Genomic DNA, 24843 nt, shown 5'->3' with positions numbered 1-24843 from the left:
TGTACTTTGTTTCTTTATTATTGTACAGATGTAACAAAGCTGTTAGTATTAAGGTAAATTTCAGATCAATAATATTTAGTTACTGGGAGGTCTTTGGGTTAGAATATTGATATTTATTTACATACTCCAAGGAAAAAATAAACATCCACCAACTAATTCGGCTGGGGGAGTGCACTGCCCAGCCAGGGCAGGGAGCTGGGCAGCTGTGGTGGTTTGAGGAGCCTGACTGGCGAAGGGGCAAAAACACTTGAGAAAAGAGGAGGACAGCTTTGAAATGCTCGTCGTTTCTAGGACAACACTTATTGAGCCCAAATATCTTGTTGACTTCTGGGACGTTCCACAGACCTGGGCGTGCCTTCTGTGAGTGTTGCTGTGCAACACGAATAATAATAAAATAAAAATAGTGAAGAAACAGCTTCACTTTCTTTTGCAGGGAGTGCTGACTTCAGAGGCGGTCTCCCAAGTGAGATGCTGGTGCTGGTGTGATGGGGTCTGTCATGCTGCTCACAGAGGGGCTTCCCTGGGGGCTCCCGGGGTGCCGTTGCCCCCGGCCCCGCTTGGTTTTGTTCAGCTGCTGCCCCGTGTGGGTCGGGAAGCGGTGCCAGGCTCCTGGGCTCTGCTTCACCTTGAAGGCACAAGTAATTTCTTTCATTCTATTTCTTTTACCTTTTATTGTATTATAATTTGAGGGGGGGGGGTGGTGGTGGACAGAATTCCCAGCGTTTCTGAGACACGTCCCCAAACTGTGACGAACACCCGTCGAGTTCCACCTGCTACCCTGCCTCAGCAGCATCCCCAACTCGCCGCTGTCCACAGGGCTGGGCAGGGGAGCCCCGCGATGCTGAGGAGCCCCAAGCCACCTTCATGTATGTCCCCAAACCCACGGCAGCCAGCTCAGCCACTCTGTGCTCCTGCCTCTCCCCAGCTTTTCTCCGCCTGCACATGTGCTGCTGGTGTGCGGTGAGTGCAGGATGCTGAGGGCCACCGGGAGGGGATGCATGGTCTCCCTGATTGAGCTGGAACTTCACAGCAAATTTATACAGCAAGGATTTAATGACAGGCGCTGGATTTGAGCCAGGAAAATCAGCCTAAGGCGCCTTCTCTTGTGAAGAGCATTGTCAGCTCCGCTCTGAACAAAAGTAGCTGGAGTGCGGGGTTTGGGTCTTTTCCAGGTGATGGCATCGCTGGAGCTGCGCTGCTCTGTGACGGTATGGCTCCAGCAGCTGCCCAAAACTCACCTTCCTCTGCTGTGCCAACTCCCCCTCGGTGCCACCATGGTCCCCGCTCCCCGCGCGCCTGTGGGGTCGCACCCCAGCACGGGACGGTGCCGCTCCTGCAAACTAACCACATTCCCTTCCTCACGGCGAGGCTTGGCTCGTGGCTAGCAGCCACCTGGTTATATATTCCCCTGGAGTGTTTGGGTTTTTGTGGGTTTTTTTTCTCTTTTTTTTTTTTTTTGCTTTAAGGCTGACTGTGGCTTGAAGTATTTGGATAATCCATCATGAACTGGCCTTCTCCTTGCAGGTAACTTGCCTACTTCCCTGTGCCGAGACTGATTTAACTTGCTGTGTTCCCCCCAACCAGCCCAGTCCATGGCATGTGGGAAACACCATCTCTGGGAGACCTTCTGATGGTACTCCGTGGCCTCAGGAAATTAAAAAGCAAAATCTCGAGACTGAGAGAGCAGAGCAGGAAAGATGCCTGCAGCATGCTGCGTGTCTGGGATTGCTGCTGGGGTCCTGCAGGGCTGGAGATCACACCTCCACAGGACCCTCTCTGAAACGGGGCCAGCGAATAATCCTTCCCTTTCCCCACGGTGGGAGCTCAGGTCCAGTAAACTGCAAAAATCATATTGGAAGGGGCGGCGTCAGCATCAGGTGTGCTGCAGGGCTCTGGGGATGGGGTCCCACAGGCGGCTCTGCAGGAACAAAAGCAAAACTTTGTCTGGGTTTGTGAGTTACGGCTCAGTCCAGCTGCACGGGATCCCTCCTGCCCTTCCTCCTCCTCCTCCTCCCAGCTGCTCAGACTGGCAGCCGAGGTGTGGTGGTGGAGTGGCTGAAGAAGAGGTGGGTTTTCTGTTAATTAACCTCATCAGGGGCAGTTTGGACATTAGAAGGCTGACAAAGATGTGTCCTCACCCAGCTGCACCCCGAGGCTGGAAGGACAGACTGACGCGGTTACTTCTCCGATGCTTTCCAGTTGTCTATGGCATGTCCCCAGCTCCAGGATGGGGCTGGAGGCAACACAGCATCCCTTGGGACATGTCCGGGCCGCTGTGCCAGTGGCCACTGGCTCTGCATTGGCCCCACCTGGAGCCCTGGGCGTTCAGCAGAGCAAACCCACAGGGCTGGTCCCCTTGGACCGGAGGTTTCAGTTGGTTTATGTCCCGCAGATGGCTTGGCCCTGGCTCAGGGTGCTTGCAGCATCACCGGTTTTCAGCAACGGGCACAGTTCCTGGGTTTGCCCTGATCCCTGCTCCATCCCTGCCTTCATCCTCAGCCTCGCAACCTGCCAGGTCCTCAGCCCTGCTCTGCCCTTCCCACTTCTGCAAGTGCTTTTCAATCATGCAAAACACAATTTTGAAAGCCTCCCACAGCATCTTACAGGTGTGTGCATCTCCTCTGGCCTTTTCAGTCTCAGGTAACGAAGGGATTGCCAATTAACTGAAGCTAATGAGTTCTTCTGCACAAGCTAGTTTCAGTTTTTCATGATCGTTTGCTTCAAGAAACAAATATTTGTGGTTTACTCAAAGCTGCACCTCGCGATTAGCCGAACATGTGTGTCCTAGCACAAGTGCCTGCAGAGCATCCAGAGCAGCAAGCGCAGAGACACTGACTAATTGAAATAAACTGGCAATTGTTAAAGCTCTTTCTCCTAAAGAACCAAGGCAAGAAGCAAACATGAATGTGTTATCCCGCTGACATCAAAGGCCATGTTTATGTAAGTGTCGCTCATGCTGAAGATCAGGACAACAGGAAACGGCCTCAAGTTGCACCAGGGGAGGTTAGATTGGAGATTTGTTCACAGAAAGGGTGGTCAAGCACTGGGACAGGCTGCCCAGGGAGGTGGTGCAGTCACCATCCCTGGAGGTGTTTAAAAAACACATAGATGTGGTCCTTAGGGCCATGGCTTAGTGATGCACTTGACAGTGCTAGGTTAACGGTTGGACTTGATGATCTTAAAGGTCTTTTCCAACCAAAATAATTCTGTGACACCATGATATGTTGCAGAGTTGGACCCTTTGGTGAGGAACTGACAATTCGTTTGTGAAAAAAGTCCAGGCATGGCTGCCAGCGGTCTGCTGGTTAGAGCCAGGCCAGCCCGCGTGGGCTGCGGGGATGCTGGAGCCCCGGGAAGGGTCCCTGGAAAGAGCAGGGTCTGTGCTTGGGCTCCCACACTGGTTCCAGACCAGTGGTGTGTGCAGGAGGGAGGATTACCCCCCTAACCTCAAAGGCACACCTCGTCCTGGGCGTGCTGGGCTTGTTTTGCTGTTAGACACTAGTGCCAGGGTGGCACGAGGGCATGGTGCTCCTCCACAGGGCCGGCAGAGCTCCCACCTTGGCACGGAGATGGGCCGTTCCCCCGGGATTCTGGAAAGGACGGGGCCCAGCACCCACACAGCACCATCCTGACTTGTCCCCTCCCTCAGGCTGGAGCAGGTATCTGCCCAAACCAATCAGCAATGCAAACGCAGTAAATTAAGAATCATCATCACCTGCTTGTTACACTGCAAACGCAGAGATGTTGAGTATCCAGGAGCTGGCCCCAGCACCTTCCTGTGTGGTTTCTTCTTCTGGAAGTGACCTCGTAAGACGGTGACATCAAACAGCAAGTTCCACCCCCCTGCTTGCACCAAGGGTCGCTTGGAGAAGCTGAGCACCCGGCTTCTTCATGGAGCCATCAGGGAGGTGGCACACAGAGCATCCCGACCCTTCCCAGAATGGACAAGCCCCCTCCGATTTCCTGCCTAGACCCTTCCAGTGCCTGTTGGAAGCCGTGACAGGGCGTGCTGCCTGCTGCCGCCGCAGCACGCACAGAGCAAAGCCCTTTCGGTGCAGAGCTATGCCCCAGGTGATGGGTGCTGTGGGACCTGCTGGTTCAGATCCAGCTCAGCCTGGGTGAAGGGAGGACTCAGGCAGGAGCAGGTCTCCAGCTGGGGCTGGCTGCTGGGGTGGGTGTTTTCATGGGGGGGGGGGGGGGGGGGGGGAAGAAAAAAAAAAGAGAGCCAACTGAAAGAGCTCCCTCCAGCTCTGCCGTTGTTTCTGACAGGAGGAAGGGCACCCAGTTCTGTGCCTCCCTGCGCAGGCTGATGGGCAGCTGCACATTCACAGTGCTCGTGAGCTGCATCATCTCCATCAGTGCCACCTCCCTGGCTGCGGAGGCCAACGGCCAGTGCCTGTTGGGCTGGGGTGCCTTTTCCGAGGGGAGGTGTGATGGCACGCTCCCAGTGCCATGGCCAGGAGGGGATGGGGGTCCAGCCCCCACAGCTGCTCAGGGTGGCTGCCAGCCCACTGTCCTCCTGTGTGCTATTGCCTGCACTGGCCTAGGGCCTGGATGAAACGCATTCCAGCTTCAAATCCCTTCACTTATTCGATAATCATTGTCCTTCAAATGTAATTGTTTGGTGCTTTCCACAGCAGCCCTTTCCCCTCCCACAGTTTCAGCACAGCTAGTTTAAGCACCCTTTTAATACTCGATTTTCACATTGAAAAATCCCTCTTGGTCACACTTCTTGATTTTCTTGTCTTACACAAGCCAGCTACTGTACGCAAACTTCTGAGCCTTAATTATATATCCCAGTAATATATAGCCAGGCCTGGCTAATGTCAAGGAGCCCAGTCACGAGCGTCAGAGGTTCCCGAGAGCTCTGGCTGCAGGACCAGGCTCCGTGCAGGGAGGCAAGTGGCTTGTGCCTGGCTCCTCAGGGCCGAGGGGGTGCATGATGTGTTGGGATGCGGCCAGGACCCTCCTGCACTGGACAGTGACCCACAATGGTGACTGCGGCGGTGTGAGCTTGGCTCATGTTTGAAATGGTACCCTTGGGCAGAGGGATGTTGTTGGGGACATTTAATAGAAACATGCTGGCTGGGTGCGTGGGGTCTGGCAGCCACAGGCAGCAGCCTGGGCTCACCTCCTCCTCTCTCCAGATCACAGATGCTTTCTTCGTCGCTGTTTACACCATCGAGCCTTTGCTGAAGCTGTACGTGGATCCCATTGCCTACTGGAAGAGCAGCTGCACCACCTTGGATGCCGCCACCCTCCTCAATACCTTCCTCCCACACGTCTTACCCGTGGATGTCGCCACATGCACCCAGCTGGAGGGGACGACCAAGGGTCTCCAGACCCTCCGCATACTCAAGCTCATCAAGCAGAGCCGCGGGGTGAGGGTGAAGCACCGCGCACTGGTTAAGTCCCAGCAGAGAGGGGGAATCCCAAGCCCAGGAACAGGGGGAGGCTTTGCTCTACCCAGGTGTCGAGGGCTGCCTAGTCCAAAAGGGGCTGATGCTTGCGGTAGTTTGTAAGCAAAGGTAACAACTAATAATTCCTAATTTTTTAAGAAGCCCATGGCTTGGCCATTATTTTTTTCCCATATTTCTTCTTTCCCACAAGGAACGGAGAGATTTTCTTTCTTACTACAGCAGAGTAGACCCCAAAAAAAACCCTATAAAACCTAGGTCATGTCCTATTCTTGGTCTGTGTGTATTTTTCTCTCCAGCACACCATCTCCTACTTAGTTTTCTCCTGACGACTCTGGAGGTTTGTTTTTCAGCAAGGAGCTTATGTGGGCAATGAATGCTCAGCCAGCATTTCTGCGTGTAATTAATTGGCTGGGTAGCCCACCAGAAGTGGGATGTTTATGGGCACAGGGCTCTTATAATGTTCACTTCTGAGCCTTCATTCCTCTAGTTTGGATCGTAAACTTCACTTATCACCAGACTTTTATATGTTAATTATTCTGTGTCGCTGGGAGAAGGGAGGACATGTAGAAGTGCATGAAATAATGAATGGTTTGGGCATGAGGGATCAGATGCTGCGGTTTGGACTGGCTGATTGTGAGAGAGCAAACTGATGCATAGCAAAATGGGGGGACATTTAAATCAGGGTACCCGTGTGTTGTTGGTTTGAGCCTCGTGCTATGCACTTGTGGAACTCACTGCCAGGAGATGCCTCGTCTGGGGACCACAAGGAAGAAAACCCGTAGGATAAGATTTGGCACCGTTCCCCCCTGAGATGCTTAAAATGTTGAGGTGCTTTGAAAAAAAATCCCACTCAGCACAAATCTGCAAGTTTAAGAGCCTAAATGCCTTTGAAAATCTGGGCCATGAAACACTGGGTTTTGATGGAGGTTGGTGGGACTTAACACCTAAGGGACTGGGGCCACTGGGAAATTGCATCCTGCCTTTGGGTGAGAATGCCTAGAATGGTATTACTGGAGGGGGTGAAATAGCAAAGAGGAAAATTCTTTAGGCTCTCACAGTCCCTTCCTGTTCCAGGTATGTTATAAATACCCTGCAAAGCCCTGCCGTGCCGCTGCCTTCCCACTCCAGGGGCGATCGGTACCTACCCTTGTGTCCTGACCTGAAGGGACAAGTGCCCTGAGCTGCCTGTCACCCCGGACACAACACCTCTTTGCCTAAAATTTATTTTAAAATGTGATAGGGCAGCCTAAATGCATTTTGCTGAAGGCGGAGGAGGCTGTTTATGCCTCTGTGTGTATTGTTGTTTATTAATTGAAGCCTAAATTAGCCCTCAACAGGTTAGCAGTATTTAATGCAGAGAGCTCAAACATGCAACACATTCTTGGCACGTTTCCCTTTATTAATTAAAAACCTCTTTAAAACACTCTGCCTTCCACCTCGGAGCAATAAATTTCCACCTTGAGGAAATAATTTCCTTGTTGTATTCCATACAGAGACGTTCTGTTAGCTGCAATCCCTGTTTTAGTGTAGGCCCCATTCATCCTCATTTCAATTTCAAAATAAACTTTAAAAATGCCAGGTTGTTCTGTTAAAAAAAAAATTAAAAAATTTTAAAAATCAACTTTTCTGCTTTTTTAAAAAAATATATTTGGGATTAATTCCAATGTCGTTTACTACCTGCATACACTGTGAACCACAAAGCTCCTTCTTTAATAAAAGCTCCGAGGCTGCACAGCAGCTCCCGAAGCAGCCAGAGAAGCCCTGGCAATGGGAAACGGGCGGATGGTCCCACACTCGCCAGCCCGCGGTTACTGGGAGCGTTTTATGGCCCTCCCGTCACCCCCAGCGCTGGGTGGCTGGTTTTCTTTATGGCCACGTGCCACAGCCCAAACCTGCCCAACTCCATGACATAATTTGGCAAAAATGTCACCTGATTCTGGGGGTTGAATGGCTTTTGTTCCCCTGCTAGTCCCAGGCTGTGCCTGCGGAGAGACCTGCGTGTGCAGGGGGACAGGAGAACCCTCCTGGTTTTCCGGGACTGGTACCAGGCTTGGTGGTTTATGGCTGGTCTGGTTTGGGCTTTCTGAGATGGTTCTGCAGGAGTCCTTCAGCCATCGGAACAAGCCGGGACGTCGGCAGCCGGAGGAGGCTGGGAAGAGCCCCTTGCTCTAGCTCCGCACCCGTCCCTGCAGGCAGTGCCACCCGAGCAGCTCAGCCAGATGCGGTCCAGAGCTCCAGCCAGAGATGCTGTCGACAGTCAGAGATGGTGGATGGACAGTCCTCGAATGGGTGCACCCAATGAGACCCAGCTGGCACCAGCAGGCACGGTGGTTTTGGGGGAGCAACCGCCCATGCTGCCGCCGCTCTGCAGGGTAATGTAACGTGGGTGCCAGAGGCTGCCCGTGGCTGGCTGTGGTCTGGAGTCAGTGGGAGCGTTTGCCTAAAAGTCATAAGCTCAGTTCACCAAACCAGCAAACCCCTCAACTCCCAGGAATGTCTTTTGTATATGTTAGTGTCATATGTGGGTTTTTATAAGAAGTGAGATGGTCTCAGAAGCAGTATCACCTCCCTTCCCAGTGACCCCAAGCCTTGCATGGGGCTTTCCCAAGCTGAGCAACCACGGAGGGATGAGAGACGGCTGCGGACTCCTGTCTCCCATCCCGGCCCATCCTGCATGGCAAGGGAGGAGCAAGCAGCTGGGCAGTGAGAGCAGCAGAAATATCATTCTAAATCCAGTTTGTGCTCAGACCCCCGGGCATGAGGGTTAATAGCATTGCTTATTTTTATTCAGCTAATTTATTAATGCAGGAGCTTGGGAACAACTGTATCCTTTATCAATAGGAATCCATTACTCCATTAGTAACCTGTCCATATTTCGAAAGGCAGTGAGAAGCTCCTGTGTGCTAAGTGTGATGCTTCTGGGACCAAGCAGCCCTTGGTCTTGCCACATGCAAGCACCACTGAGCCCTACAAGGGCCATTTCCCAGTCCAAGAGTCTGATGCATGGCCACAGCCTCTGAATTTTGCCATGCTCCCCCATGCATCGTGGTGGTTGCCCCTTCTCTCTCCTTAGTTCCCAGTACAGCCCTGTGGATGCATGCAAGGGAGCTGGTTCATACAGCCCTGTGGACGCACACAAGGGAGCTGGTTCAGAGGTGGTCCAGGGAAGCTGTCATCTGCATCCCCAGCCCGCTTCCCAGACTTCATCCCTGCCAAGCATCTCCTTCACCTACGGAGCACACATTTGTCTTTCCTTTTGCAGGTTTTCACAGAGGCTCTCGGCCAGCCGGTGCAGACAGTGATGTATGCCCCCATCATGCTCTACCTGCTGATGTTTGCATTTGCCATTTTGGGACATGGCTGGTATGGAGATCCCAAAACTGGAGACTCTGAAAACTGGGGCAGCTGGAGGACTGCCCTCTTCACACTCTTCAGTTTATTAACCGTAAGAGCAGCAGCATTTTCCAGTCTGTCTCAGCCAAACGACAAACTGCAGATTTTGGAGCGCTGCTGAAGAAGCCCTTTGATTAACCTGCGACTTCATTGGGGAGAGCATAAACTGCTCGGCAGCAAACTCATATTCCAGATCCAGAAATTTTTCTTTGATAGACAAACTTCCCCACCCAGTACTGCAAATTCAGAGGGGAAAATCTCTGAAGCTAACAGCAGAGAGATCTGTACTAGCTGATTTAAACCTGGACCTCTGAGGAACAGAGAAACTGTGCTTAGTTTTAAAAAAGAAAGAAGAGGAAGATTTCGTATGGCTTGTGAGTTATGCTGTGGTTTGGAACTAACTCTCTGCTCTGCTTAAATACATTTGCAGGTTGATGGCTGGTCAGACTTGCAGCGGGAGATGGATTGTTACGGGCTTATGAGCAGCCACGTGTTCATGGTTGTGTTCATCTTGCTGGGCAACTTCACCTTCTTCAGTATGTCAGTTGCACTTGCGATTACCAAAACGCAGGTCACGCAAGCTCTGTGCATTGAGTGTACATGCATGTGTGAATCTGTGTGAGCATGTGTGGGTGCATGTGAGCCTGTGTGGGTGCATGTGAATGCGTGTGTGTGCACGTGAGTGTGTGTGAGCACATGTGGGTGTGGGTGTTACCAGCCAGCAGGCTCTGGTTGGAAAGCTGGTGCTTGGCTGTTTGCAGAATTTGGCTTCTGGTGCAGCTAGAAACGTGCTGGATACAGAAGTCCCATTCCCTGAGCAGAATAAGTGTATCTTTCCCCATGGTCCCCTTTTTGTCATCTCTACACTCCTGCTTTGACTATTTTTCCATCACTGCCAAAAGCTCGGGCTCCTGCAGCACAGCCAGTGCACGCTTTACACCCAAGTCCTCTCAGCCATGACCCATTTCTGCATTCATTTAACCCAGGGCTGCTCTCGTGGTCTTGTAGCTGCCTCTGACCCTTCTGCAGCAGGTCTCTGCACGCCGCCGGGGCCAGGGTCAGCTGGGTGCGCTGGGGGAATACAGCAAATCCTATGGAAAGGCATCTGCTCCCCAGCACCGCTCGGCTGCCAGCCCCGAGGTGGTCCTGCTTAACACCTCCTGCTGCTGCACGGCGCTGGGGCCGGAGCAGGGGATTTTTGAAGCCCAGGTCTCCCTGACTGATCTCTTGACCCACCAGCTGTGAGCGGTGCTCGGGGACTCACTCGCATCCCTGCGGTTTGGCACTGGCAGAACTTGACTCAGACATACGGACAGGACTGCGAAGCAGCGACGGCAGCTGCTGTTTGGGCCAAGAAGCAAAAAGCTCCTGAAAAAGCAAGGAAAGAACATGAGCAACCCAGTCAGGCTCAGGCAGGTGGGCTGTGGTCAGCCGTGGGTGGATAGCACTGTCTGCAAATGTCAGATGTTGTTTAACAAGGCAAGACACGGATGAGCTGCTTTCAGTGGAGGAAAAATTTCCTTTTCTTTCCTTGCCCATTTTTATAATAATCCAGGCTGTAGATCCTACATACGTTTTCGACAGGCTCATCACACGTGCAACTGAAAGTATTATGATGGCACATAGCCGTTAAAATACTACAAAGGTGGAGAAAAACTCTTAATTGGTTTCAATGTGTTTTGTCTGAGTTTGTTTAACTTCAAAGAGGAGTTTAAAAAGAAATCCTTTTAGGTCATGTCAAGCCAAGAGCCCTGTCCAGAAATGGCTTGGACTCACTTGCTGTGAGCGCTCGAGGGAGGTCCTTCTCCTTCCCGCGTTCTTGCAGCCCGTTGATGCAACATATCCAAAATGCTACTATGGGCTTGAAACACATGCTGCAGCGCCTGTAGGAGAGCTGTGCACCGCTTGATAAAGGGCTTTTGCAAAGCTGACTTGAAATAAATGCAGTAAAGCTGTCACTGAAATGTAAATGATTAGAGCAACGTGACTCCCTGAGTCCCCCAACTCTTCTGCTCATTCTTGCTTTTAGCAAATGTAATTTTTAAATAATCAGTTCAGGATGGCTCGGTTGAGAGTGGTTTTGCCATTGGGCCAGAAAATCACTGGTTCAAATACTAGACTGTGACCAGTTTGGGTGCCACCCAAGGGCAGGGGTGGGGGTCCCTGAAGAGCTGCAGAACCTGCCTGCCTGGGTTGGTGCTGGGGGACCCCAGGCTGCCTCCCTTGGGACAGGCATCCCCATCCTGCCAGTGCCTGGGGACTCCTGCGCTGCCTGGCATATCTGGCTGCTCCAAAAGTGCATTGGGGATGGGGGTCACAACCTTCTTTCCAGCCTGAAGCTGGTGTGCAGCCCATGGAGGGGTCTTCAGGGTGACAGTCCCAAGTGTCACCTTCATGCTAACAGTGTTTTCCTCCTGGGCTTGTTCTTTTTCACAGCACAAAATCACTTAAGGTGAAGATTTCAGTGAGCTGCTGGATATCAACAAGACTGTGACACACCAGTATCATCATTATGAATCATTATATGGCTTTTGTTTCACCATCCCATTTCTTGATCATTATTTGCTGTTTCTGGACCTCCAGGTTGACACACAGAACAGGTCAGTAATGAAGGAGCAGGTGACGACAAGAGAGACTCCAAGGTACAAGAACAGATGCCCTTTTCTTGGGATGAATGGATATTTTGAGCTGTTCTCCCTTGGGAAAATGCTACTGGTCTCAGCAGGAGCAGTGCTGAGAGTTTAGGAAGGTACCAACTCATGGCACATGCTAGGAATTGGTTTCATCCCTATCAGGAGGGATAATGCCATATCCCAGCACCATGCCGTGTCAGTGTGGGATCCATCACATGCGCTCAGTTTCCTGATGGAAAATTCACTGTTCTTCACTGTTGCCCATTGTGCCCCAGCCCTGGCACATCCTGCTGCTGGCAGAGCCCTGGGTGCCCAGCCCCAAGCAAGGCCCCATCCCCCTGGTCTGGCTCCCGTGTCCCACCCCTCAGCATACCTGGGAGGCAGGCGAGAGCCCATCCTAGGTTCATGGGGGCAGTTGGAGGCTGTGTTTGCACCCAAATCTGGGAGGTGAGGAGGACTTACCTTCTTCTTACAGCAGTAGTCCAGGCTGACCTGTGCTTTGCCTCTGCAATGAAGTTCTCTGGATCTTCTGTGGGGAACAACTAACCCCAGGCAGTGAGTCTAAACCATGTTACCAGAAAAACCTCCCACAAATCCCCCAGATGGAGACTGCTGAGTTTTACATGTCTTGGGTTAACCTTAATGTGATACAAGCCTATGATCACAGCTTGGTACCCATTGTTTAAAACACCCGCGGTCTGGCCTGGAGTCTAGAAAAAATTCCTTGGATATCAAAAATCCCTGTTTGCCCTATTCTCCAGGTGACTGCAGTTACTGTCAGGAATCCCTGTATTATTTTCCCCCTGTACAAGTGCTTCTGAAAATGTTTTACTGGGCACATGACACACTGCGGAGCCCGTCCTGAGTTGCACTTCTGCCATTCTCCTCCAATCTTTTGGGAGAAAAATATTTACAAGGATATTAAAATCTGCAGAGGTAGGGGGCTCAAGGTCACGCAGAATACTTGGGATCTTCCCATTGCACCTTGCTGCACCGGGTGAGTGGAGGGGTGCTCCTGGAGGGTGCAATTCTCCGTATGCCTTAGCCATGGTGTTTCCCATTTTTGCACAGTATTTGGGGATCTTTTTACCATGTTTTTCTCTCACTGCAGGTTGCAACATCGCTATTACGAACATACTAGCATATTGAGATTGTGGAAGTCATGAAAGAAAAATCTTTGCCAGATCATGAGAAGATGGAAAGTTAAAAGCTCTTTAGGTGGAACATGATCCTTGGTGGCCGTCAGAGCTCTGCCTACAACCTCCTCTTCAAACCTTCGTTACAATAAGCCGGAAACATTTGTGATTAAAAATAATTCAGAAAATATCTGCCCTACTTTCTGTTCACTGGGCGGGTGGAAGCGCAGCCGCCGGTTCTGGCCCCGTGCTACAGGCAGCTGGTGGTGGAGGGAGGCACGTCACCGTTGAGAGCTGGAGCAACCGGGGGCTGGGAAGGGATCACAGCCTGGGTCCTTTTCCTGGAAACCTTGTGGCAAAGCTGGGATTAGAGCCCAGGCCTCCAGTGCTCTCCCTGCCAGCTCCCTTTCTCAAAGATCAAGCAGCCTCGGCACAGCGAAGGGGCTGCTCAGCGTCAGAGAGAACCGACCCATGCCACAGAAATGGATCGCGATAGCTCTGAACGAAGCAGCTCATTTCTGTGCTCCGATGCTGATTAGCATCTTGGAATATCCTGTTTGGGTTCATCTGGCAGCTGTAACGCAAACACACCCACATGGCTTTGGGTAATCAGAGAAGGAAAGAGGAGACCTGGGGAGCAGCAGCCGCTCCTCCGCACAGCACGGGGTGTACCGGTACCGAGCGCCCGGGCAGGGTGGCCCTGACGGTGGTGGCTGATCTGCCTGGGATGATGAGGAACGAGCCACCCTGACCCCATCCAGGTTGTGCAGACAACGGGGATTAGCAGAGCATGTCCGGCTGCACGGCTCCACGTTGCCCCTGGCACGGTCCCCGTTGGCACGCTGTGGCAGGAGCCGAGAAATGAGCGCTGGGGATGGTGGAAGGGAGGGAAGTGGGTGAGGGGTGCTGGGCTTGGGGGTTCGGCTCTCTCCAGGCTGGATGACATGGGGAGAGGAGCGGGTGCCTCATGGCGGGGATGCTGGGGGCTCATGGCTGCTCCTCGGCTCCTGTGGCAAGCAGGCAGGCCCAAGCCTTTGATGACATGGACATGAGGCTGCCACATGTTTTGCCTTTGATGGCACTGCTGGTATAACATCAGGTGCTGTGTTTTTCTCAGCCTTGACAGTGTTTATATGACCATTCCTTGTGATTCTGCACTATCGGTGGGCGTGCAGCATTACTGGAGGAACATCTAGGAAATACCCTTTTCACTACTATGCTATGGCTTCCAGCAGTAAAATAAACTAGAGCCAGGCACAAGCAGCATCTAAGCAAAATTATTGACACGTCCCTATGGGGAGTGGTGGGTTGGTCTTGCAGAGCTCTCTGTCACTGTTGGGGCCCTGCCTGCCTCTAGCCGATGCCAGAGAGATCATCTCCATGGTTCTCCAGAACTCGCCTTCCTGATACCAGCCCCCCGCTGCTGTCTGCAATGGGTTTGAGCCCCAGAGCCTTCGCCCGAGCCGCCTGGCACGAGGAGGCTGAGACCTGCTAATGGGAGCTCCTCGTAAAAGGGTTCGGGAGAAACAGCGACACGAGCTCCTGCTCAATTTGTTTCTCATGTTCTCATTTGTAATAATTCTGTGTTTTATGAGGGATACTTCCTAAAACTTCCCCAACATGATGGAAACACATGTGGTGCTCTAACACATGATGTGACCATGTTGGCGCAGAGATGAGATGAAAACCTGCCTTGCCCTGATTGCATGGGATACGGTCCGGTGAGCCGGGGCATGGGGTATCCGACCTTCCCCCAGCCGTGTCCACACTGTTCACCTTTCCAGAAGTACTGCGTGCATATCTTTGCATGCACAACCTCTGGTGGATGTCCTTGCTAATTCATTATTTAAACGTTTTTTTCCAGCTTTTTTTGTTTTGCTAGGGGTAAGCCAGCTCTGTGCCCAGGTATGTCCATGTGTCACCTGCAGGTGACAGGGAAAGCATCGTTTGGAATTTTATCCAAAGTGCAGGTTTGCTGCTGTGCTCACTTCAAGGACAGAGTCAAACTCGAGGAAGCAAACACCAACCCCAGAAATGTTTTTTGCAGGCTTCAAAGCTAATAATGCCAAGGTTAAAGGACCTTTGCTTATTTGATTTAGCAAATCCCTCTGCAAAGGGTATGACTGAGATACCAGCATCACTAGCTGTATTTGGGCCACACCGCAACAGGTGTCACTGAACAGGGGCAATTCCTGCAGTATTTGTGTTCAGCTGAGTGACGAGGGTCACATGGCCCATCAGCCAGGACTGCTGGCATCCCCTTCCCCTCAGCAGTGGGTGCAGAGGGTCCCCGAAAATGCAGGGCTGGCTCTCACCAGCAGCACTGCACCTACAGCAGCACCCTGCCAGGCATCCCCAGCTCAGCGTGTGGACTGTGGGTAATCCTGGTTTTCATTATTTTAATGGTAAGATAAAACCTTTGTGTAGTGTGAAAAACAACCCTAAACCTCCCTGCGTTCATAGGAGGGGCTCAGACAGCCTGAAAAAATGGTGTGCAAGGGCTGGAGACTGCAAGGCAGCGACCAACATGAAAGGACACTGGTCATAAATGGTCTGGAGATATTTTTAAACTGAAAATAAAATTCTAATGGCAGGAAAGTGCAACAGATGCATTGATGAGTAATCTAGGATGAATGCAGAGGGCAGAAATCATAGGTAGCAACCAAACAGGTGGAGACTTTAACTCTCTAACCTGATTTCCGTTTTCCAGCTGGGAATGGCAAAGCACTCTCAGGTGTTTCAGCTTCCTTAAAATACAGTGGCCTTGCTTGATGGCTAGAAACATCGCTGCTTTGGAAGAAGTCTCTCTGCCTCTTGTTTTGGTGCTGAAGATGTGGATACCAACCCAGGAGCTGCAGAGGGCTGTGGTGAGATGTGCGCCATGGGCGGCACTTTGGGTGCAAAAAGCCTTAGTGCTGGGACCAGGAGCAGACAGGCTGCAGTAATGGCACCCGGAGATGTACGGCACATGGGCAGAGCAGCCTGTAAAATATGTAAAATAGCATGCAGGGAGGCAGGAGGCATGCAGGGAGGCAGGCAGCACCTGGGGGTGCTGGAGATGTTGTCTGAGGAGCAGCTTCCCACCTCTGCTTCCTTGCCGTGGGGCAGGGCTCTGCCCTGGGATGGCTCTTGCCAGGAGGATTTGGGGTTTGTCTTTTCCCACAAAAGCCCGTGCTTTGGCTTTCCATGGGGCACCCATCCTTGGACACCTCTGTGCATTTCCCTGTGGCAGTAGGACAAGGGGGATGGTTTTAAACTAAAAGAGGGGAGATTTAGATTAGATATTAGGACGAAATCCTTCCCCGTGAGGGCGGCGAGGCGCTGGCACGGGCTGCCCAGAGCAGCTGTGGGTGCCCCATCCCTGGCAGTGCCCGAGGCCAGGCTGGACGGGGCTGGGGGCAGCCTGGGCTGGTGGCCGGTGTCCCTGCCCGTGGCAGGGGGTGGGACTGGGTGGTCTTTAAGGTCCCTTCCAGCCCAAACCGTTCTGTGGTTCCATGATTCCCACCTTCAGCTTCACCTTATCTCCCAATGAAGTTTTTTTCTTAATGACCTTGACCAAGAACTGCTGGAACCCTTCGAGAAACACTCAGAACGTGTTGGGACGTTGCACAACCCCTTTGGCCCAGGTGGGCAGCGTGAAGCAGCCTTCTGGCCAGTGTCTTTGGTTTGGGGAGATGCCAGCAGCCTTTCTGGTGTCCAGGAGGCAGCGTGATGGGGAGACTCACAGAGCAGCCAAACATGAAATGGGAGTTCTCAGCAAAGGCACCCCCACCTATTAATGAGGGAAAATCGTGTACTTTGTGAACTGGCTTCTCCTGCACTTTGGGCTGGTGTAAATTAGGACCAGGCCAAAAAAGTCAAGAGGGCTGCAGCAGTGTAAACCGGACTCTGTAAAATAAAAAGGAGAGGCCCCTTTTGTCAGGCGATGGCTTTTCCTCAGAAGCTAAATGATACATAATGTTTATATAGTGTTTTGCCTCTCCTAAATGCAGGCTAGACATTAATTGATTCCAGGTTTGCTCTGTGAAGTAGGTCAGCCCTTTCCAGGCTGAGATAAAGGAGCGGTGGGGATTGCCGAGGGTGCACGGGGGGTCAGCGCTGGTGCTGGGCATCTACACGGATCACACCCTTGCTGTCAGACCATGCTGCCTCCCTAAATATACACCACTTCTGATGTATGTCGAAATCAGTTGCGACTCTGTAAACCCAGTTACATTAAGCCCAGTTCAAATGAAATCTGTTTATATCTCCAACGCTCACTGCTGGTCAAAGCAGGACTTAACTAACCCAACGCTGTTTGTGTTCAAAGCCTCTTAAACCTCTGCTCTGACCATCTTGAAGTGAAATATCAAGTACTCTCTGGGACCTGGCTGGAGGCCAGGGAACCATTTCAGACTCCCCCGCCCCACCCCGTCCCCCCGCCCTTTTGCTTGTGGGGCCGTTTAGAAAAGCATCGCACATTTTAAACAGTGATGGAAAAAAAATAATTTTAATTCACTTCTGTTTACATAGCGTTGGAAGCTTGTGAGGGTATGTAGAGACAATTATTAATGGTTTAAACTGGCGTGGTAAATATGTGGCCTTGGTCTGGGAACAGGAGCTGGCGCTGGAGCCCCCAGTGCTGGTTCAGCTGAGCACCGGCCCCACAGGCTGGGCAGGGGGAGCTGGGCAGGGAGGACCTAATGGCTTGGTGGGTCCCACCGTTGTGTTTCCTTCTGGCATCTTGGAAACAGCCTCCTGCCTGTTCTACTGATGCTGAACTACTAAAACGCAAAGCCTGGATCTGGGGGACGCTGGGCTCTTGCTGCCTGCCTGTTTCTGAACGCCCAGCTTGGAGGTGCTGGGTGGCCGGCTCGTAGGGGAGCAGGGTGACCCCGGGCTCGGAGCACAGCTCCTTCACTGCTCTCAGAGCAGACTGCAAAGCCTCTGTCGAGCTTCATTTTGTAAATTTGGTCCAGCTTTTTGGGAACATGGCTCACTCTTTTGGTTTGGACATGGTGTGAATCTGACTGTGCTCCTCCAAAGCAGGTAGAACCACGCTGGTGGATGTGAGAGGGGACTCGGGTCCCCTGTGAAGTGCCCTGGTCTCTTTCCGACCAGCAGAGGAGTGGGGATGAGCAGGCACAGGCACACCTGCAGCACAAGCCTGGCCCGCGTGTTACACACATCCTTGCACGAGTCCATCAGAAGACTCAGACACGGTTTTACTGGTCTATCGCACAGTGGGATCTTGCACCTATAAAACTGCTCTTAATTACTTCCTAAGTTACTAACCAGGTTGATTTTGTCTTATAACCCAATAGGACTTGGTCTATTTAGTATAAACTCCTGCCTGCCATAACTTCCTTGTCCACGTGTATCGCTGTATGATCGTACACTGCATGCACGTGCCCGTGGCTGGTGTTCGGACACCTGTTGACCTGCTCTCTGGAGCTGCCCATGCTGGTTTTTGCTTTCCAGCCTGCGCCCACCATACTGCGGCACTTCCACGCACACAGCTGTGCCGCTGCTGTGGGGCTCTACCGGGATGGCAGTGCCTGCAGGAAGGATAACAGCTTGGGAAGCACCCAGGAGCCTGGTTTGGAGGGTGGCAGGCTCCAGATCCTCCCTCCCAGTGCGCAGAGAGGAGAGATCGTCCCCTATAGCCATGACGCTGACCGCCTCTGATCCACTTTCACCCTGCTATGCCAACTGAGTTTGAAGCAATGGCTGTAGTAGCAAAGAAAATAGTAGAGCAAATGATAGCTGGGAACTAAGTCCATGCCAGCATCAGTTCCTGCAGCATCTAGGCTCTGCTTTGAAGCTCTCCTCTGATCCCTGGGGATTACCATGCACCATGGTAGTCGTCCGAGTGCCAATATTACAAAATGCAAAAGCACACAATTTATCCGCCTACTTTGCAAGTCAACCTTGCACAACAGATTACAGGGGCGCTTTAGGCATGTTGGTGTTAGAGGCTGCATCACTGTTATTAGTGCCACTCTGGCTCTAGCTGAAACAAGTGTAGGACTAATCTGACCTCATTAACTGACTCTGATGTGTTCTAAAAACCAATCTGCAATGTGTGAAATGTATTTAAAAGAGAAAAATTAATTTATGAGGATAAAGAAGTTTGGAGGCTTTTGCATACAGACAAGAGACCGGTCTTTTCTGAAGGACTCCCTTGAGGTGTTGTGACATAGATTTCTCCGTGGCTGAATAATGTAGATATATGACAGTGAGACATGGACAGAGAAGAGGCTTCCCTCTGCAATCATTGCGTTACAGTACGCTTTTTGACTGTGTTGGGAGAAGGCATTGGATGAGAGGTCTGTGAGTAACACATGGGCTGAGGAACGCTTCATGTGCTTAGTTGTCATCTGTGTGGATTAGGCAGGGAGAGCAGCATTTATTCTGCGAGATGACCCCATCCCAGAGGGGTTTTCCTTGAAAAAGGCTCAAAATTTGTTCCAAAAATTTGCTGTTGGGTGGAGTCCAGCCTCGTCCTGCTCTAGAGGTAATCTTCAGATGGATGCTGTGTTTGATAAGAGACTCATAGGTAGCATCACGCTCTGATACATAAAAGCCATGAAATGCAGAGCCAACCCCACCACCTGTCCCAGCAGCAAAGAGTGGCGCAGGGGGGGCTCTGAACTCAGAGGGAACTGCCGTGAATTCAAGGAGTGGAAAGTCCAGTTAGAAAATTAAGAAAAGGCCTGTAAATGGGCTTTCTGTTGTAATAGGGCTAATTACTTGAATCCTTCAGTTCATGCTTCTTTTGCATGCCTGTGCACCAAAGCTAATTCCAATTGATTAATGTATTCTGGACTGGTGCTGGCGTGGGAAAGAGGATGGGTCCCAGCATTCTGAGACGTGACAGTGCTCCCAGGTAGGAGACAGCACATGGGAAAAATACAACTGGGAACAGCCGTGATAGGAAGCAACACAAGACCTCAAACCAGCCCAGAAGCTGGCTGCAGAAATGTGCAAGCGATTGCAATGACTGTTTGAATGCATACCACCCTTGCACAGCACGTACCCAGGGGCCTTGTTTTCTATCTGCTTTTCCATTTTGCACTGGAATTGGGCACTCTGAACAGATGCCTGTGCAGTTCTGTTGGCCTGATTAGCCGCCGGTCCACGTGGCACACTCTTCTCTCCTGGAGGCGATGCCCATGCCTGGTGCCTGCCTTGCCATGGGGTTACTGCCTGTGGGTGCGGATGGGCAATCTGCACGGGGACCTTTGGGAGTCAGGTCCTCAGCCTCTGCGCTCAGATGCTACAAAGAAGAAAATAGTAAAACAAAATGTTTGGGAATCTGTTTCTTATTTACTGTACTGCCAAGCTGCTGGAAGATTTGCTGGAATCACAATCCCAGAAAAACAGACTGGAAAGGATTTTCCTGCTGATATTGCTGGCGGTGGGAGAGACCTTACTGCTTGGAGTGGGCTGGGACAGGTGGGGATAGGGATGGGGATGGGCTTTCTGCTTGCTTCTGAGGGTGAGGAAAACATCTGCAAATGTTCCTTGTTTCTTCTCAATCCTTTCCAAGAAGGAGGTTTATTAAACATCGTGAAGAACTGAAAGCAGGCGGGAATATCTGGGGAACAAATACTTGGCGAGACACTTCACAGCTCAGGTTTTGGTAGTGACAAAAGGTAAACATGGTGACAGGAGAAAAAATGTCAGATGCTCAGGCCAAAGCAGTTTTTTTCTGGATGTTTCCATGTTCGTGGCATCACCTGAAAGGATCTCCCAGCACTACCTAACTGTGAGGCACCAAGGGAAACGCCAAGGCAATCTCTGCTCTGCGGACTGTGAAGCCGAAGGTGGTTTATGGTACCAGGGAGCTCTTCCCAACACAGCAAGGTCTTGCATCTGCCATTTCCACCCACAAGCGCCTGCGCCTCTCCTGGGAATGCCACACATCACCCTCAGCGGCTCGTGCACACTGCAACCAGGGAAAGCTGAGCAGGGAAAGTTTCCCAGAGACTTTTGGGTCGTGATGCCAGGGCTCATAATTGCCTTGGCAGAGGCAGCCACAGTTGTTCAAACCTGCCCTCTTGCTCGTTAGTCAGAGTGGAAGTACCGGAGTCATGGGATGGCTCAGAGCAAAGATTACAAATCTGGGAGTTGCTTTCAGAGTTTTTTATTTCCTTGAGGGCAAGTCTAAAAAACATTTGTGAGGGAGCTAGAGAGACTCTAGCAGCCTCAGCTTCTGCCTGCAAAGGCAGCACCAGCCTCTCCGTGCTGGGATGGCAGGCAGGCAGCACCAGCAGCCCCGCTGCCCGCAGGGGATGGGACCATCTCTGGGCCCCCGCTGTTGCAGGGAAAGCAGCCATGCAGTTTGTGGGTACCTGTGGGGGAGCCCTGACACCGGTGATGTGTCCCAGGAGCAGTTCGGGGCATGCCTTGCAGAGGCGGCGTTCGCCTGGCAGCCACCATCCTGCTCAAAGCGCAGGGGAACGCAGCCAGCCCTGGCGGTGGGACTGATCCCCGGCTCCTGGGGAGCGCTGAACCTCCGGTATGGGGCTACAGACAGGAGTGTGTCCTGTTTAGGTCAGGAAGCATCAAGAGATGGCTCAGCAGGGTTTCCTGAGGACAGCTGGCTTTGGGCATCTCGGAGGATCTTCTGTCATGAAAGCGCTTTTGTTCTCGGGGGTTCGCCAGTCCCCCTCTGGTCTATGCAACAGAGCAAAGAGCAGAGCCAAGGCGGGATGAAACCTCAGCACCACCAGCCTGGGGAGAAGGGATGGGAGCTATTCACTCTCCCAGCATCTTGTCCTTGCCCGTGACACCCAGCTCCACCTGAGCGCAGGGAGCGAGGCAGCAGGCAGGGCTGGGAGCCCAAGGCAGCGCGGGATGGGCACTGATGGAGCCAGAGCTTCGCAAAGCCTCTGAGCGGAGGACCTGGCGTGGGAACCGCTTCCAGCACATGGAAACCATGATGGGTTGTGGTCAACCTGGCTCCACGGGATGGCTGGAGTGGTCAGAACCTGGTGGCAGCAGGGATGTCCTGAGGTGGCTATCAGACCTGTCTGGAGACAGGTGGGAATGGAAACCCCAGTGCCAAGCTCTCCCCAACCTTGGGGAGGTCCTGTCGCCTCCAGACTCCAAGTTCATGGCTCAGAGCCATCTCTCGTTTAGTCCCAGTGAATTACCGAGCCCCAGGAAGCCTACCTTACTGAGGCTTTTGTAGAAGTCAAGGGCTCAAATTGAGCAGGAGCTTGGGGAAACCGTTTCCCTTGTTAAAATAAATGTATTAGTTTAATACGTACCAGGAGAGGATAGGGAGTTCTCCTTGTTAAATGTTTACCAGTCAAACCCTGCTGAGGACTTACTTGGAGCAATTCAGCTTTAGTGATTTCCTTCTATTGTGGTCTAAGTCTCCAGCATCGCTGGGAAACCGCCCGGCAGGGCCAGGAGGGCTGGTGGCAAATCCGAGCCCCAGGCAGCGAAACCACGTCGGGGATGGCCGCCTGCCACTCCTGGGACACTGCGGGGACTCGGCAGGTCCCCACATCCACTCTGGGACCTCCACAGGGATGCTGGTATTCACTCGGAGCGATGGAGTGAGCAGCCTTATTTCCGAAGGGCAGCAAGGCACAGAAGAGATGCCCAACAAACAGGCAAAAATAAATTCAAAAGATAAGCAGAGGCGCAAAATGTTGTTCTGTGCCTCACCAGTCCTGGTAGCCCCTGAGAGCATCCCAATAGCGCTTTCCCAGACACACCACAGTGATTTTTAACAAGGAGCATAATTTCTATGGAGGCTGATCCCCTTGGGAGGATGTATCTTTGAAAAGAACCCAAATTGTGAATTATCTTAATTTTCCTAAGATGTCCTTCCTGCTGCCTAATGGTGGAGTTAAGCCATGTTCCAAGAATCTTCCATAGTTCAAGATTTCCTGACAAAGCTATTCTATTTGTAGGAACAATTTTATATTTATGTTATTTACATTTATATATACTAATTTAACACACATTTACATTAATAATTTGTCATTTACAAGTTTTTATTCCAGCAGTCTCTGATGGTTCAAGATTTCCTAATCCTGGTAACACATTTTTTTCTAATTGAGCTGAATTCATATTATTTGTATTTTTTGTGATTCCACATTGTTTTGTAACACTGTTGCTTCCCCTTAAACTCCCTAGAATAAAATTGAAGTACCAGAAAGCACGGGGAATCTATATGGCAATGCTCAGGACTTGGCCACTGGCTCCCCTGAATGCAGCGATTGCAGATTTTTGAGGATCCTGTTGCCATGGGTTTTTTTAAAGAATGACTCTATTAATAATGTGAAGAGAAAACAGATGCATCAGGTTTGCAACCAGAAATGTGGATATTCCAGGAGACATCAGTTTCTAGAAGTAAACAACAGCCCTGATTCAAGCTCTTAGGCGACGCTCAACTTTAAGCATGCACTTAACACAGGCTTCAGCAAGGCGTTAACATATGTTCTGCTATATAAGGAGGGACTTAAGTACGTACTTAGAGTTAAGCTCGTGCTTAAGTGCTTTGTTGAATTGGGGCCAATACTTCAGCTCTCCCTCTGTCTCCCTAACGTTAACTGTGCCTGACATTCAGGAAATTCAAACAGGGGCTGCAGTATTCACCTACCAGCCATGCTTTTCCCTTCAGACAGTCACTGCATCTATTTTGCAGCGTGGCTGAAGCACCCAGGGTGGCAGGGTCAAGCCATCCCGCGCAGCTCTGTGCCCCATCACTCCCCATCCCTTCGGAGCCCCACGCCACAGAGCCCATGGGGTCACCTGTGGAGAGACTGAGAAACCATCATACTTGTAAGTCTCTACAAAGATCCCACCTAGAAGACTTCTGTGTCTTTGTTTTCGTTTTTTTAAATCAAGGTGTTTTTCCATAACATTTTGCACATTCATAAAAGATGCTTGCTTTGTGGTTATTTTGATGTGGTTGGGTTTTTTTTAGTCCTGAGCACCAGGAATCGTGCTGTGCAATCATTTAGCCTCCCTGGTCAACCTTTATGCATGAAAACTTAATTTTGCAATTTTCTACTTTTGTAGCTTTTTCTCCTGTTACAACCCCCTTCCACTGAGCTGTGCATATCAGCAGGTGAGTATGAATGGGAAAGGCCATGGTGTCTTCATGGGCTACTGATGACTCCTGAACAAGCATGGATCCTCTGAGATGGCCTTCCAATTCCCTTGAGACTTCTTCTTGGCTGCAGGTCACCTTCATTTCAGACTGAAGTTACTGAGGGTGAAGGTCTTACTCTGGTGGCTATAATGGCAGTTTGCATCAGCATCACTGGAAATCCCAAAGCCCATCTCTCAGTTGTTTATGTGGCTTGGGAAAAACTCATCATTACTCATTGGCTTTTATTTGCAGTGAACACGATTTCTCCAAAAACCAAACTGATCTTGTTTCATGAGCCAGGGAAAAACTCAGTGGAAGCAGGAACCAAAATTGGTACCTCCAGACCCAAATCACATGAAGCAAATCCTGAACCAAGCATCTCCAGAGGTTTCCTGATCTATAGGTGAAGTTCTGTCTTTCTTGCAATCAAAGGGAACTTTTGCACTTTGACTCAATGGGGCCAAGCTGCTGTCTCCCCAGGAATTTATTTATTTATGGTGTTTTTAAACTGTGGGTATGGCAGAAGCTCTCTGGAAGAGAGGAGCCTGCTGGACAGCAAACCTGCTGCCTTTCCCAGCCCCAGCCCTCTGTCCGTGCCACCTCTCTACCCAGAAGGTCACGGCTGCAGGGGCATGCTCACTGCAAGAGAGAGGATTTTGTTTTACCAGGCAAAGCCAAGTGCGATGAACCCAAGGCCTGCAGTTAGACATTACTCAGGGAGCATCATCTAGATACTACGTTAAGTTTTCTTTGATAAAAAAAAATTAATAAAGACCACAAGGACCAGCTCTTCACTGCATATTTTCTTTGCAGATGGCAGCATCCAAGTTTCAGTTATTTCTGTCTTGGAAAATAAAAAAAACCCTACCAGAAGAAAAGGAATGTGAGTTTGCAGTGCAGTTTGGTACCTGGAAGACTCTGGGCTGGAGCGCACACTCCTGATTTATGGTGTACTTGTTAAAACCACTTGTTCTTGTCATAACAAAACAGATCGAAGTGAAGCTGGGTAGAAGGTCTCCTTCTAGTTGGCACTTCATCATGGCTTCTTACTCTGTCTTAGGTTCTGGGGGTTTACAGTTATATAAAACTTAATGAATCAGTATACTTTAGATTTCCTTCCTAATGCATATGGGTTCAATTAACTGCACTGTTTGCTTATTTAA

The 24843-nt window shown here is 51.1% G+C and overlaps 1 protein-coding gene across 1 annotated transcript; it reads left to right on the top strand.

Moving 5' to 3' along the window:
* Positions 1-4773: 4773 nt before the first annotated feature.
* CATSPER3 (cation channel sperm associated 3) lies at positions 4774-9435 on the top strand. Its single transcript, XM_055718462.1, has 4 exons — positions 4774-5511; positions 7521-7792; positions 8683-8865; positions 9244-9435. The coding sequence occupies exons 1-4, from the start codon at positions 5022-5024 to the stop codon at positions 9433-9435; spliced, it is 1137 nt and encodes a 378-aa protein (XP_055574437.1). The 5' UTR covers positions 4774-5021.
* Positions 9436-24843: the final 15408 nt, after the last annotated feature.

Source organism: Falco cherrug, chromosome 8 (genome assembly GCF_023634085.1).
Source record: "Falco cherrug isolate bFalChe1 chromosome 8, bFalChe1.pri, whole genome shotgun sequence".
NCBI lineage: Eukaryota > Metazoa > Chordata > Aves > Falconiformes > Falconidae > Falco > Falco cherrug.
The sequence above is the reverse complement of the archived record's forward strand: the minus strand, read 5'-3'. Positions and strand labels throughout refer to the sequence as shown.

Excerpts from the sequence above, each read along its gene's own strand:
- CATSPER3 (XM_055718462.1), top strand. The coding sequence starts at position 5,022 with ATGTTTGAAATGGTACCCTTGGGCAGAGGGATGTTGTTGGGGACATTT. Across the intron at positions 7,793-8,682 it reads TGCTGCCGCCGCTCTGCAGG|GTTTTCACAGAGGCTCTCGG; the intron begins GTAATGTAACGT and ends TTCCTTTTGCAG. Across the intron at positions 8,866-9,243 it reads CACTCTTCAGTTTATTAACC|GTTGATGGCTGGTCAGACTT; the intron begins GTAAGAGCAGCA and ends ATACATTTGCAG.